We start from the raw sequence: 14,357 nt of genomic DNA on the forward strand, positions 1-14,357 counted from the left end.
AACATATTCCATTCTGTGCTAGTCACTTTAGATATTGAAACCCAATTGCTGGTATGTAATGTACTCGTCCCTGATATGTGGGAATGTTAGAAACATGAATTAAAAAAGCCCTAACACTTTTTATGATTTATTTACCTCTGTTATGAGGAGCACTGTTGAATTATCCAATTTGTTTACGCCTAGGGAAGTTCTCTTACATTTTCATTTCATAGAGTGAATTTATTATTTCCACGGCATATTCACTGTTTGAATACCCTCCACCTGTAATGTAACTTCCAAGCCAGCAATTATTTATTAAATTGTGACAAAGATTTTCTGTTTGATGAACTGCTTTCTCTCTCTCCTGAAGGAAACAGTTCAAAGCCACTGTTTTTGGAATAGCTTAATCACCCCACTGTCTAAAGGTGTCCCATGACTTTGAATACTGTAAGGATTTACGAGCTCACAGAAAAGTGTGGCACAATAGGGTGTGTTTATATCATAGAATTGGGAATTAGAATACTAAAATGGACATGAACCTTCTTCTGACGGTATTAAGGTCAGCCATTGTGTTATTAAGGGAGTTGGTGCTCAGCCAGTGCTGTGTTTTAACCAACCAGTAGAGGCATATGTGATGCATTTCCTGCTTTTACTTACACAGGGAAATAAAAGTAAGGCATGTGATATATCAGAAATTGTGTAATGGAATTATTGCCAACCTTAAATATTGTCATATATTTATAAATATAGTTTACACTGGTTTTATACCAATTGTTTGTATAAATAGCCTCTAAAATACTGTATATGTAAACAGACCATACATGTCAAAATGTTTGTTTTCTTGGAAAGCTGTGTGTTATTACTTGATACAATATCAGTACTTGTTGCCTATCATCAACTGACTGCATTGTTTGTATGACTGTTAATAATAATAAAAAATTAACATGCCCTGCAGATAATCTTCAAATTCCTTGTTTTACACAATATCTTAAGGGCTTGTAAGTAAGCTTTTCACTGTAAGGTCTGCGCCTGTTGTATTCGGTGCATGTGACAAATACAATTTGATTTGATTTGATATGCCTCTGGATCTTTGAGGGTTTATAACATCGCCCCTCTAGTAATTTAATAGGATCTCTAAGGTTTATATGTTCCTGTTCCCAGTCGATCTTTGCCCTCATTATATGCCATTTAGCAGACACTTTAACCCAAGCAATTTACAGTGAGTGAATACATGAGAGAATACATTTTTAGTATGTGACTCCAGTGGGAATGGAAGTATTGACGTTGGCATTGCTAGGACCATGTCCTTACCTCTGAGTTTGTAGTAGGCCCGATGGCTGGAGATGACCGCCTTTACGTTCTCTTGAGGACATACTTTCACCCCACTGGTGAAGAACGTAGACCTCTTTGTCAGGTGTCTGTCCTGGTCCTGTCTCGTTTTGACATGGGCGGTGTGTTTGATTGGTCTTACACTATCCAGGAAATGTCTGTGTTTGACATCTCGGATTCCAGACAAATCTTGCACCTGTAGGTCTGCAATAAAAAGACAGATTTAAGAAATGGTTATCTTACCATATCTTTTTGTCCAAATATACCTAAATAGAGTATTACATTATTGGTCATTTTATAATATAAATGTAGAAGATGTATACTGCTTACATTCCCAAATTGTATGTAAGGTCTAACCATAGAGAATGATAGAGATATCATCTTTATATATGTTGCCTTCAGAAAGTATTCATACTCCTTGACTCATTTTGTTGTGTTTCAACCTGAAATCAAAATGTGTTAAATATATATTTCTTTCAAACCCATATACTCACAATACCCCAGAATGACAATGTGAAAACAAAATACAGAAATATCCAATTTACATAAGTATTCACATGCCTGGGTCAGTACATGTTTACAATCACCTTTGGCAGTGATTACAGCTGTGATTACAGTAGGTGTGTTATGGTGACTTTATTACCACCACACCAGCTGTCACGAGTCATGATGCCAGTCAAATCCTCGTGACTTTTTAGTCACGGTAATTAGGCTTCTCCAAGCTCTGGAGCTGCTGATGGTCATTAGTAGCCTACCAAAATATACTAGCTGCCTGATACTCAGCACTCTGTTGTCCCTCTAATCACTCTGACACCAATGCAAATGTAATTTGAAAATCTAATCAAATGCTTCATGAGAGTCCATGAGCTCATGTTGAGCAAGATTTCTATGGACTATACAATTGCGTGAGAAAACAGAGTTTTGATGGCCTCTATTAAAAAGAGGAGGCCTACTATATTAATTTCTCAACTTTCCTAATATTAATATTCTTGCTGGCAAGAAAATGAACCACAAGAAAAGCATCCTCCATTTGCTTTTTAAGTGCATAGATGACATACTATGTATTTTTTCCCCTGCCCCATTCTAAATATTTTTTTAAAATCACACATGTACAGTGCCTTGCGAAAGTATTCGGCCCCCTTGAACTTTGCGACCTTTTGCCACATTTCAGGCTTCAAACATAAAGATATAAAACTGTATTTTTTGTGAAGAATCAACAACAAATGGGACACAATCATGAAGTGGAATGACATTTATTGGATATTTCAAACTTTTTTAACATATCAAAAACTGAAAAATTGGGCGTGCAAAAGTATTCAGCCCCTTTACTTTCAGTGCAGCAAACTCAGAAGTTCAGTGAGGATCTCTGAATAATCCAATGTTGACCTAAATGACTAATGATGATAAATACAATCCACCTGTGTGTAATCAAGTCTCCGTATAAATGCACCTGCACTGTGATAGTCTCAGAGGTCCGTTAAAAGCGCAGAGAGCATCATGAAGAACAAGGAACACACCAGGCAGGTCCAAGATACTGTTGTGAAGAAGTTTAAAGCAGGATTTGGATACAAAAAGAATTCCCAAGCTTTAAACATCCCAAGGAGCACTGTGCAAGCGATAATATTGAAATGGAAGGAGTATCAGACCACTGCAAATCTACCAAGACCTGGCCGTCCCTCTAAACTTTCAGCTCATACAAGGAGAAGACTGATCAGAGATGCAGCCAAGAGGCCCATGATCACTCTGGATGAACTGCAGAGATCTACAGCTGAGGTGGGAGACTCTGTCCATAGGACAACAATCAGTCGTATATTGCACAAATCTGGCCTTTATGGAAGAGTGGCAAGAAGAAAGCCATTTCTTAAAGATATCCATAAAAAGTGTTGTTTAAAGTTTGCCACAAGCCACCTGGGAGACACACCAAACATGTGGAAGAAGGTGCTCTTGTCAGATGAAACCAAAATTGAACTTTTTAGCAACAATTCAAAACGTTATGTTTGGCGTAAAAGCAACACAGCTCATCACCCTGAACACCCTATCCCCACTGTCAAACATGGTGGTGGCAGCATCATGGTTTGGGCCTGCTTTTCTTCAGCAGGGACAGGGAATATGGTTAAAATTGATGGGAAGATGGATGGAGCCAAATAAAGGACCATTCTGGAAGAAAACCTGATGGAGTCTGCAAAAGACCTGAGACTGGGATGGAGATTTGTCTTCCAACAAGACAATGATCCAAAACATAAAGCAAAATCTACAATGGAATGGTTCAAAAATAAACATATCCAGGTGTTAGAATGGCCAAGTCAAAGTCCAGACCTGAATCCAATCGAGAATCTGTGGAAAGAACTGAAAACTGCTGTTCACAAATGCACTCCATCCAACCTCACTGAGTTCGAGCTGTTTTGCAAGGAGGAATGGGGAAAAATTTCCGTCTCTCGATGTGCAAAACTGATAGAGACATACCCCAAGCGACTTACAGCTGTAATCGCAGCAAAAGGTGGTGCTACAAAGTCTTAACTTAAGGGGGCTGAATAATTTTGCACGCCCAATTTTTCAGTTTTTATTTGTTAAAAAAGTTTGAAATATCCAATAAATGTCATTCCACTTCATGATTGTGTCCCACCTGTTGTTGATTCTTCACAAAAAAATACAGTTTTATATCTTTATGTTTGAAGCCTGAAATGTGGCAAAAGGTCGCAAAGTTCAAGGGGGCCGAATACTTTCGCAAGGCACTGTATTTACGTATACTAAGTAGTATAAGATTAGATCAAGAATAGTCTGGGTGATAATGGGTGCTAATATTCGCCTATCACTTATACGATATATTATCACTTGTGAATGATGCCCAGTTTGTGGGTCAACTTCTGATCTGTTGCGTCAGCCTCATTGCTTTTAAAAGGGATTCTCGTGGTTGTATTAATTTGGGATCTATCGCATCCCACAACTGTCCCAGACTATGATTGGAATATTTATTTCTCGCACAGAATAGGTCAACTTTTGTGCTATGGGGGATAGTAGATTGACATAGGCTAGTGTTTTTGCTGTTCATTAGGCCTACTAATCTTGTTGGCTGATGAAAAGTAAATGTGGGCAGTTCTTCCAACAACTTCAATATGCACCTTGGAATTCAACAAGGACAAAAACACATAGCCCAATATTTGTATCACAACTAAAGTTGCATATATAACTCTAAATTAAGCAAATAGAAGGACATGTGTCTTTGTTAACCGCTCAATACAGAATAGCCGCATGTACGCACTCTCTCAAATATTTTGGAGAAAATATGCTTTCTATTGTATTCAGCTATGTTCAATTGTATTCTTCATAATATAAAAAAATGCCACGGAATTCTAAGCAAACCTTGCTTGCTAAATTAACTAGTGTAGCCCACAGCCAAATGGCATAGCCAGATCAGGGCCTAACATCAGGGCCTAAGGACAACTCAGAGTATGCTATTCTGCTCTTCTGAAATAAACAACATTTTCTTCATACCATGTTTCTTTAGACCTGTCTAAAATGAATAAATTGATTTATTGTGATGGTGTAGGCTATATTACATGGATTTACTAGACCTTTTAAAATGTACATTTTCCAAAGGTCTGCATCAGTGGCTTGTAGGCTATGCATGGAAGCCAGGAAATGTGTTTATGTTAATTCACGGTTAATTACCATGAGACTGGAAGTTATTTGCGTGACAATCATCGGCTGACAAAATTTTACGACTGCCAAAGCAGTCATCAAGGCAAAGGGTGGCTATTTAAAGAATCTCAGATATAAAATATATTTTGATTTGTTTTACACTTTTTTGGTTACTACATGATTCCATATGTGTTATTTCATAGTTTTGATGCCTTCACTATTTTTCTACAATGTAGAAAATAGTAAAAAAAAATAAAGAAAAACTCTTGAATGAGTAGGTGTTCTAGAACTTTTAACCGGTAGTGTATATATAACTGTGGTAAGCATTCGAGCCAATAAGGGCCGGGGGATACGGGGATGCTATTCAAACAGTATGTAAACATAAATAAAGTTACCAGTGTTTAATGTCCTTCAGACCAGTCCTGTATTAGAGTGAAAAAAAAAAAGCTCTCTATGATCTAGCTGTTCAGGAAACACAAGACATTGACTTCCTCCATTTCACAGCCTCGGCTATCACAACAAGGTAGTGCCATGGTGTTATGAAAGACAATTAAGCCAGTGAATACAGTCAGTCCGTTCAAAGTGAGCTAATTGTTTAAGGCGTGCCTTGCAACAACCAGGTGGTAAACTTCAAAAGCTTTCTTAAGACATTAAGCCCCCACGCCTATCAGAGGCATGGGGCTTCCTCAGACCTATCTTGGCAGTAGAGGACCCACAAAGAAATCAGCTTAATGAATAAACACTGATACTTTGACCACGAGAGGTTGAGTTTCTGGCCAGAAAGTACATTTTTTGAGAGTTTCAACTTCAAAGTTAAAATGTTAAGTTTGTGTAATATGGTGAATGGGAATCACAGACTCGCAATCTGATTATTCTCCTATTAGAGAGCATATTGACAAACAAACTAGATAACATTAGAATGTGCTCAGTGAGGACCGAGGAGGTCCCCATGCACATGGGCCAGCATGAGGGCCTGCAGGGGAAATGGCCGCAAATGCAATGCACAACAGTGAGGGCCTCATAAAGCAGAGCTACATGCCAGAAAAGATTAGTGTCCAGAGCCACTGAAAGCAGAAAGCCTTTGTTTATTTTGGGATAATGAACAGACCGAAGACACAATCCGTCCAAAATCAGGACCCAACATTCAGAAGTAATCTCATGCAAAAGTTGCTGAATTTTGAAAATGCTACTTAACAATTCTGACATGGTCATAACCATGTCATATATGTCATGACAACAGACATAACTTGTCATAACCTGTTATAATATGTCCATAACACTGTCATGACACAGATATTATGACCTGTTGTGACATATATTGTGTTCGTTTATGGCTGGTTATGACCCCTACATAAATTGACCATATTAAATTATCATTGTAATTGTGCACACACCGATGTCAGACAAGCACCTACCCTAATCAAATCAAATGTATTTGTCACATACACATGGTTAGCAGATGTTATTGCGAGTGTAGCGAAATGCTTGTGCTTCTAGTTCCGACAATGCAGTAATAACCAATGAGTAATCTAACCTAACAGTTCCAAAACTACTACCTTATACACACAAGTGTAAAGGGATAAATAATATTTACATAAAGATATATGAATGAGTGATGGCACAGAATGGCATAGGCAAGATGCAGTAGATGGTATCAAGTACAGTATATACACATATGAGATGAGTAATGTAGGGTATGTAAACAAAGTGGCATAGTTTAAAGTGGCTAGTGATACATGTATTACATAAAGATGCAGTAGATGATATAGAGTACAGTATATACATATACATATGAGATGAGTAATGTAGGGTATGTAATGCTCTGTCGCTGATGACTGGAATGAACGCAGGAGCATCTAGACATTATCTTACATTTCTTTTAGACTAACTTTTCGTTTTCAACATCGGAGATTTGTATAAACCTTTCTGTCTGTCTCTCCCACATTTGCAACATCATTTCAATATTCAAATTTGATCTCCAGCTATCCCATAGTAATGAAGGTGTCGGGACGAGACAGAGGCAGGCAGGCAGCGTTTCTCAACCAGTCGACATCATGAATCAGCTTTTTATGGATATATACACTAACGATCAAAAGTTTTAGAAACCCTACTGTACTCATTCAAGGATTTGTCTTTATTTTTACTATTTTCTACATTATAAAATAGTAGTGAAGACATCAAAACTATGAAATAATACATATGGAATCATGCAGTAAGCAAAAAAGTGTTAAAACTAATATATTTTCTATTTGAGATTCTTCAAATAGCCACCCTTTGCCTTGATGACAGCTTTGCCCACTCTTGGGATTCTCTCAACCAGCTTCACCTGGAATACTTTTCCAACAGTCTTGAAGGAATTCCCACATACGCTGAGGACTTGTTGGCTGCTTTTCCTTCACTCTGCGATCCGACTCATCCCAAACCATCTCAATTTGGTTGAGGTTGGAGGATTGTGGAGGCCAGGTCATCTGATGCAGCACTCCATCACTCTACTTATTGGTAAAATAGCCCTTACACAGCCTGGAGGTGTGGTGGGTCATTGTCCTGTTGAAAAACAAATGATAGTCCCACTAAGCCCAAACCATATGGGATGGCGTATCGCGGCAGAATGCTGTGGTAGCCATGCTGGTTAAGTGTGCCTTGAATTCTAAAAGAATCACAGACATTGTCACCAGCAAAGCACCCCCACACCATCACACCTCCTCCTCCATGTTTTACGGTGGGAAATACACGTGCGGAGATTATCCGTTCACCCTCACCGAGTCTTACAAAGACACGGCGGTTGGAACCAAAAATGTCAAATTTGGACGACATATTTCCACTCGTCTATTGTCCATTGCTTGTGTTTCTTGGCCCAAGCAAGTCTCTTCTTATTATAGGTGTCCTTTAGTAGTGGTTTCTTTGCAGCAATTTGACCATGAAGGCCTGATTCACACAGTCTCCACTGAACAGTTGATGTTGAGATATGTCTGTTACTTGAACTCTGTAAAGCATTTATTTGGGCTGCAATTTCTGAGGCTGGTAACTGTAATGAAGTATCAGCAGAGGTAACTCTGGGTCTTCCATTCCTGTGGCGGTCCTCATGAGAGCCCGTTTCATCATAGTGCTTGATGGTTTTGCAACTGCACTTGAAGAAACTTTCAAAGTTTTTGAAATGTCTGTATAGACTGACCTTCATGTCTTAAAGTAATGATGGACTGTCGTTTCTCTTTGATTATTTGACCTGCTCTTGCCATAATATGGACTTGATTTTTTACCAAATAAGGCTATCTTCTGTATACCCCCTACCTAGGAAGGAAAGAAATTCCACAAATGAACTTTTAAGAAGGCACACCTGTTAATTAAAATGCATTCCAGGTTACTACCTCATGAAGCTGGTTGAGAGAATGCCAAGTGTGCAAAACTGTCATCATGGCAAAATGTAGCTATTTGAAGAATGTCAAATAGAACATATATTTCGACTTGTTTAACACTTTCTTGGTTACTACATTATTCAATATGTGTTATTTCATAGTCTTGATGTCTTCACTATTATTCTACAATGTAGAAAATAGTAAAAATAAAGAAAAACCCACGAATGAGTAGGTGTTCTAAAACGTTTGACTGGTAGTGTACAAGAAATGTTAATTGAAAAAAGGTCAAACGAAACAAAGTGCAGATAGTTTGCAGCCTTGCCAGCTTTAGTTTGAATTGATTGTGTGAGCTGTGTTGTTGGCTGAACAACAGTGTCCTGACGATTGATCAAATGTTCTATGACAGGTGAAGACGTGTCTCATTAGCTCATTGATATGGATCCATCCAAATAAATGTCACTAGAAAACAGCTTAAACAAATGTAAATGCAGCTACTTTGCTGTTAGTCTGTCTGCACGTGACTAAGTTAGCCGTAGTTGGCTAGCAAGCAAGGGATAAGAACGTTGCCAGCCAGTATGGCAATGGAACATTTAGATAGAGAATATAGAGAACAAAAAGACTACTAAACCACTGGGTCGCGTCTCTAGCAACCGAACCGATAGAACAAACAACCAGCCGGCTTGGGTAGCAACCCTAGATTTGTGCCGGGGCTATATCTTGTGGAAGGATGAAATAATATGAATAAATTCCTCAAAATAATTCTATGAAAATATGTCAATCATTATTTGAATATGTTGGTAACCCATTGTATGAAATAATGCCCTTGAAGCCTTGAAGCCAGGTGTTTGAAGGATATATTGGCACGGTATGACGTGTTATGACACTGGATGTGAAGTAAAGTGTTACCAAATGCTTTAATGGGGGGATCTACTACCTCAATAGTGGCTTTTGTAATGTGACCTAACAGTTTATTACATTTTATATGCATGTATATTCAAATCCACGCTGTAACACGTGTATTCAAGTGCAACGGGTAGGACGAGCTGATACTGTATTTAATGTCTAAAGCAGCTGTAAATACAGTTGCCTTTGATGGAGTAAGGGATAAAAGTCAAGTGGAACACACCACTCTCACAGTCCTCTTACATAATGCACCAAGCATGCCCCAACTTTTGTCAAAATACACTTTGATTTCAACATGGTTCAGTTCAGTTCTGCAGTATGAAGAAACTTTGAATCAGGGGGATTTGCGAATCAATTTGTCACAATTGCCAAACTGTCACAATGTTCTGCCTTATAATCTGGCCCATCATGAATGCGTTGTACTCAGCCATGCACACCATATCTCTCTCATTGTGAAAGAACAAAGCATAATCTCACTTCAATTAGACTGAGACAGAAAACAAACAACCAACCAGACAAGCAGCAAATGCTATTACAGGTTCCCTGGAGTGAGAGCTTACCTTTGATTCGAGTGGCTGCAAAGTTACACAGAAATAGGGTGAGGAACAGTCCCGTTCTCAAATGCATGATGGACTAGTTCAAGTCCTTTCGGAGCCCAATTTTTTTCATTTGGAAACAAAAGGAATGTACCTTTTATCTCAAGTCCATGAGGGAAAAAGTATTGTCAATGGTGACAAAGTGTCAACGAGCTAAAAGAGGGATTGTTCACTCCTTTCTCGTCTCCAGTGAGGTACTAGCAGATGGTGGTACAGTCCAGGCTGAAGTTTGATCTCTGAGTCAATAAATGATCCCTGCAGACCTGGACCAAGGATGGAAAAAGGTGTCAAGGTGGGGAGCATGTAGAAGAAGTTACTCAACTGTAAGTGTAGGTGTGACAACTGTGATGAGATTCAAAAAGCAGGTCCCGTGAATAATCTGTTTACCTTCTGCTTGCTCGTCGTAATCCCTCCCTGGCCACGTGGTGGCCTAGCCTCATCCTGTTAGGGCCCTTCTGGAGCCTCATCTGTCATTCAGTCAGCGGGGCCCACTGCCCTATGGTGTCCATTCAGTGTACCTGATCCTCAGTCTCTTAGCTCCCAGACCAAGCTAGATTCTCAGCGCACTCTCTTCAGGCTAGCTCACACCAGGTGCTCCTCAAGGCGCCAAACTCACAGGCTGCCAACCAAGGCTGCTGGGCTGTAGGACTGTACTGGATGTCCAACTCACAGACTCCCAGACCGACAAAATGTGCTTTATCTCTGCTCTGGGTGCGTGGCAGAGCTGCTCTGCTGTTATTTTTGTTGTTTCCTCCTCCCTTTTGTTAATGGGCTGTGGTGGTTTCTACTCAGCTCCCCAAGCTGACAAGAGGATTACCAGCTCTAGCCTGTTATTAAAGGGAAAGGGGGATACCTAGTCAGTTCTACAACTGAATGCATTCAACTGAAATGTGTCTTCCACATTTCACCCAACCTCTCTGAATCAGAGAGGTGGGAGGGGCTGCAATAATCAACATCCACGTCTTTGGCGCCTAGGGAACAGTGGGGTAACTGCCTTGCTCAGAGGCAGAATGACAGATTTTTTTACCTAGTCAGCTCAGGGATTCAATCCAGCAACCTTTCAGTTACTGTCCCAACGCTCTAACCACTAGGCTAATCCTGCCGTTGTAAACTGGCCCAACAGACAACTTCACTTTCATCAACACTAAATGCAAAAGGTTTTGTCTTCTCAGGAATGAATCCTCTCTCTGTGTTGCTCTCCACATGTCAATATCATCTGAATGAATGGACCAAGGCGCAGCTTACTTAGAGTTCCACATGTTTAAGAAATATGAAACTCACCAACAACAATACAGAAGAAAACGAAACGTGACGTTCTGGGCTGCTCACAGGCAGCTACACAAAAACAAGATCCCACAAAAACCCAGTGGGAAAAGGATACCTTTTGGAGTCAGATATTCTATTCTGTTCTGTTTTAATAGACATACAAACTACATAGTCTTATCACGGGTCGCATATAAAATATAGCCTACTTACTGTATCAAATATTACCCCACTATATGTTAAATAAGACAAATCCATTAAGGGTTTTCCCCAAACAAATAAGTTTGACCTTGTGGTGCTTAATAAGTCAAAATAGGTGTAAAGTCATGCTGCGTCATTTCTGATAACACACCTCAAGTACACTGTATTGAAAAGACATTAGATAGGCCTAGAGATAACTGTACCAAAATGTAATACAATTATTTTTCGGAATGTATAGAAAATGTATATACTGTATTTTTGGCCTCCCGAGCGGGGCACAGTAGTCTAAGGCACTTGATCGCGGTGCTAGCTGTGCCACTAGAGATTCTGGGTTTGAGTCCTGGCTCTGTCACAGCCAGCTGTGACAGGGAGACTCATAGGGCGGTGCACAATTGACCCAGCGTCTGTACAGTGTTTCCTCTCGACACATTGGTGCAGCTGGCTTCCCGGTTAAGTGGGCAGTGTGGCTTGGTAGTGTTTCGGAGGACGCACGGCTCTCAACCTTCGCCTCTCCTGAGTCTGTACGTGAATTGCAGCAATGAGACAAGACTGTAACTACCAATTGGATATCATGAAATTGGGGAGGAAAGGGAGAGAAAAAAAATCATATGTATAGATTTTTTAAGCAAACTGAAATCATTCATAACCAATATTACAGAGTCCTCTTCGTTCACATGTTGAGTTGTTTTGATTTTCACATGGTTTTTAACATGCCAAAAGTGTATGTTGCTTTGATGATCTGGGTGTTGACATCTTTTTCTGGATCTCCATCATCAGTGACCTTGCTGCCTAGGTAGAGGAATTCTTGAATGTTCTCCACTGCTTCTCCATATATGTTCATGTTTGTGTCTGTCTTTTATTTTTTCTTCATGAGCTTGCTTTTCTTTTCATTGATTTTCAAACCAATTTGGAGGCATGTGTTTGTCAGCTTGTTAACATTTGCATAATCAAGGTCTTCCAGAGTTGAGGTGTGTCCATCTCATGCCACTCTTTCAGTTTTTCAGGGTCATAAGCCAGTCAATGGCTATTATGACCTGGGTGGGAGAAAGAATGCCTCTTTGTTTAACACCAGCGTTGACTCTGTTGTTTACGTGTCCATTACAGACAACCTGACAGCGGAAATCACAAGGTCTTGATTACGTTGACCGGCCATTTTGGGAGGGATTCCATAGTGGCAAAGTATTTTTCATATGGATATTCGGTGGAGACTGTCGAAAGCCTTTTCAAAATATGGGGGTGTATATGGGGCTTTAGCCCAGAACCGTCTTGCCAGCCTCCTCCATTGCCTAGTTAAAAGATCTTAGGGATAGGCATTTCGCGAGCGGGACAACTTCCGGGGAAACTGGAGGGTGCGCAATTCAAATAAACAATCATAAATAATATGGATATTAAACATTTAGGTACATAGAAGTGTCTTATCTCGGCTGAAAGCTTAAATTCTTGTTACTCTAACTGCACTGTCCGATTTACAGTAGCTATTACAGCGAAAACATGCCAATCGATTGTTTGAGGACGGCGCCCCACATCAAAATATTTTTCCACCGGTACAGGTTTCATACATTCACAAGTAACAATTAGATATTCACTTACTTTTTGAAATTATTCCTCTGATTTGTCATCCAAAGGCTCCCAGCTATAACATGTAGTGGCGTTTTGTTAAATAAAATCCTTCTTTATATGCCATAAAGTCTGTTTGGTTGGCGCCATCGATTTGAGTAAACCACTCGTTCAACATGCAGAGAAAGGAATCTGAAAATCTACCCCTAAACTTTCAACAAGTTAAAATGTGTTTCTATTTACTCCTCAGATACCCTAAAATGTACTCAAACTATACTATTTCTTACGGAAAGAAGTATGTTCAATAGGAAACCGATTTTAGCAGGTGAGTACTGTCTTCATGGAGCGCGCAAACACGAATTTCCAATACTGTGTCCCTGTACTAAAACTGATATTTCGTTTTCGTTTTTGAAGTTACAAGCCTGAAACCTTGAACATACCCTTCTGACACCCTGTGGAAGCCATAGGAATTGCAACCAGGGAGCTAATTTTCAATATGACCTTTTACTAAGAGGATGGTCTCTCTATCAAAACAATTCTGGTTGGTTTTTCTTTGGATTTTGTCCTACCATATCTTATATTGTGTTATATTCTCCTACATTATTTTAACATTTCTACAAACTTCAACGTGTTTTATTTCTAATCGTATCAATTATATGAATATCTTGGCTTCGGGGCCTGAGCTACAGGCAGTTTACTTTGGGCACGTCATTCAGGCGGAAATTGAGAAAAAAGGGGCCTAGCCCTAATTAAAAGAGTAAATGGTCATCGGCACTTTCTTTTGGAGGATGTTGAATCTATTCTTTAGGGCAATGTTGAACTGATGCCTGACCTGTATTTCAACTTGGCAGAGTCAAACTGGTTGTTATTTTTCTCACCCAGTTTAGCTTTCCTCAACTTCAGAGACAAATTCCTGATCAGCAGGCTGTGGTCACTGCCTATATCTGGCACTATTTTGGTCCTTACATCTTTAAGGAATCGTCTTCATTTTCCATTGATGAAGATGTGGTACATTTCGTTCTCAGTTCTTTCGTCAGGTGATTTCCAGGTAATATTGTGTATGGTTTTATGTAGGAAGATCGTCCCTCCTATTACCAGGTTGTATTGAAATCACCAAGAATCAGGAGTAGGTCGTGTTTTGGAACTTGCTCTCGGGATGATCGTAGGCTTTCATAGAAAATGTCTTCGTGGTCTTTGTCTGGGTCATTTTTAGGGGGGTAGCAGATTATTACTGACAGTTTGGTGAATTTTGAGTTGAACCTTGCATCGAGCAGTCGTTCTTTGATTGGTTTCCACTTTTTTGTGTTTCTTTTGGATGATGAGAGCTCTTTATCGTGGTCATTCCTTCCTGACCAAAGAATGGTGTCTCGTGGTCAAGTTGCTCCTCCCATTTCCAGTCATGCCTCACTGATGCCCAGAATGGCTAGAACATATGTGTGCATCTCTTGGATGACTTGTGCAAGTCTTCCAGTTTGATGCAGGGTCCTTACATTCCAGCTTCCAACGTCGATATTCATTTTGGGTGTTAGGAGATCCA

The 14,357-nt window shown here is 39.7% G+C and overlaps 1 protein-coding gene across 1 annotated transcript in view; it reads right to left on the reverse strand.

Moving 5' to 3' along the window:
* LOC135527203 (interphotoreceptor matrix proteoglycan 1-like) overlaps positions 1 to 9,830 on the reverse strand; it is a 40,520-nt gene extending 30,690 nt beyond the window's left edge. Inside the window, 2 exon segments of the mRNA XM_064955817.1 lie at positions 1,291 to 1,512; positions 9,764 to 9,830. Of these exon segments, the coding sequence (XP_064811889.1) occupies positions 1,291 to 1,512; positions 9,764 to 9,830 (289 nt within the window).
* Between the last annotated feature and the right edge of the window lie 4,527 nt (positions 9,831 to 14,357).

The sequence above is a fragment of the Oncorhynchus masou genome, chromosome 32, assembly GCF_036934945.1.
Source record: "Oncorhynchus masou masou isolate Uvic2021 chromosome 32, UVic_Omas_1.1, whole genome shotgun sequence".
Lineage (NCBI taxonomy): Eukaryota > Metazoa > Chordata > Actinopteri > Salmoniformes > Salmonidae > Oncorhynchus > Oncorhynchus masou.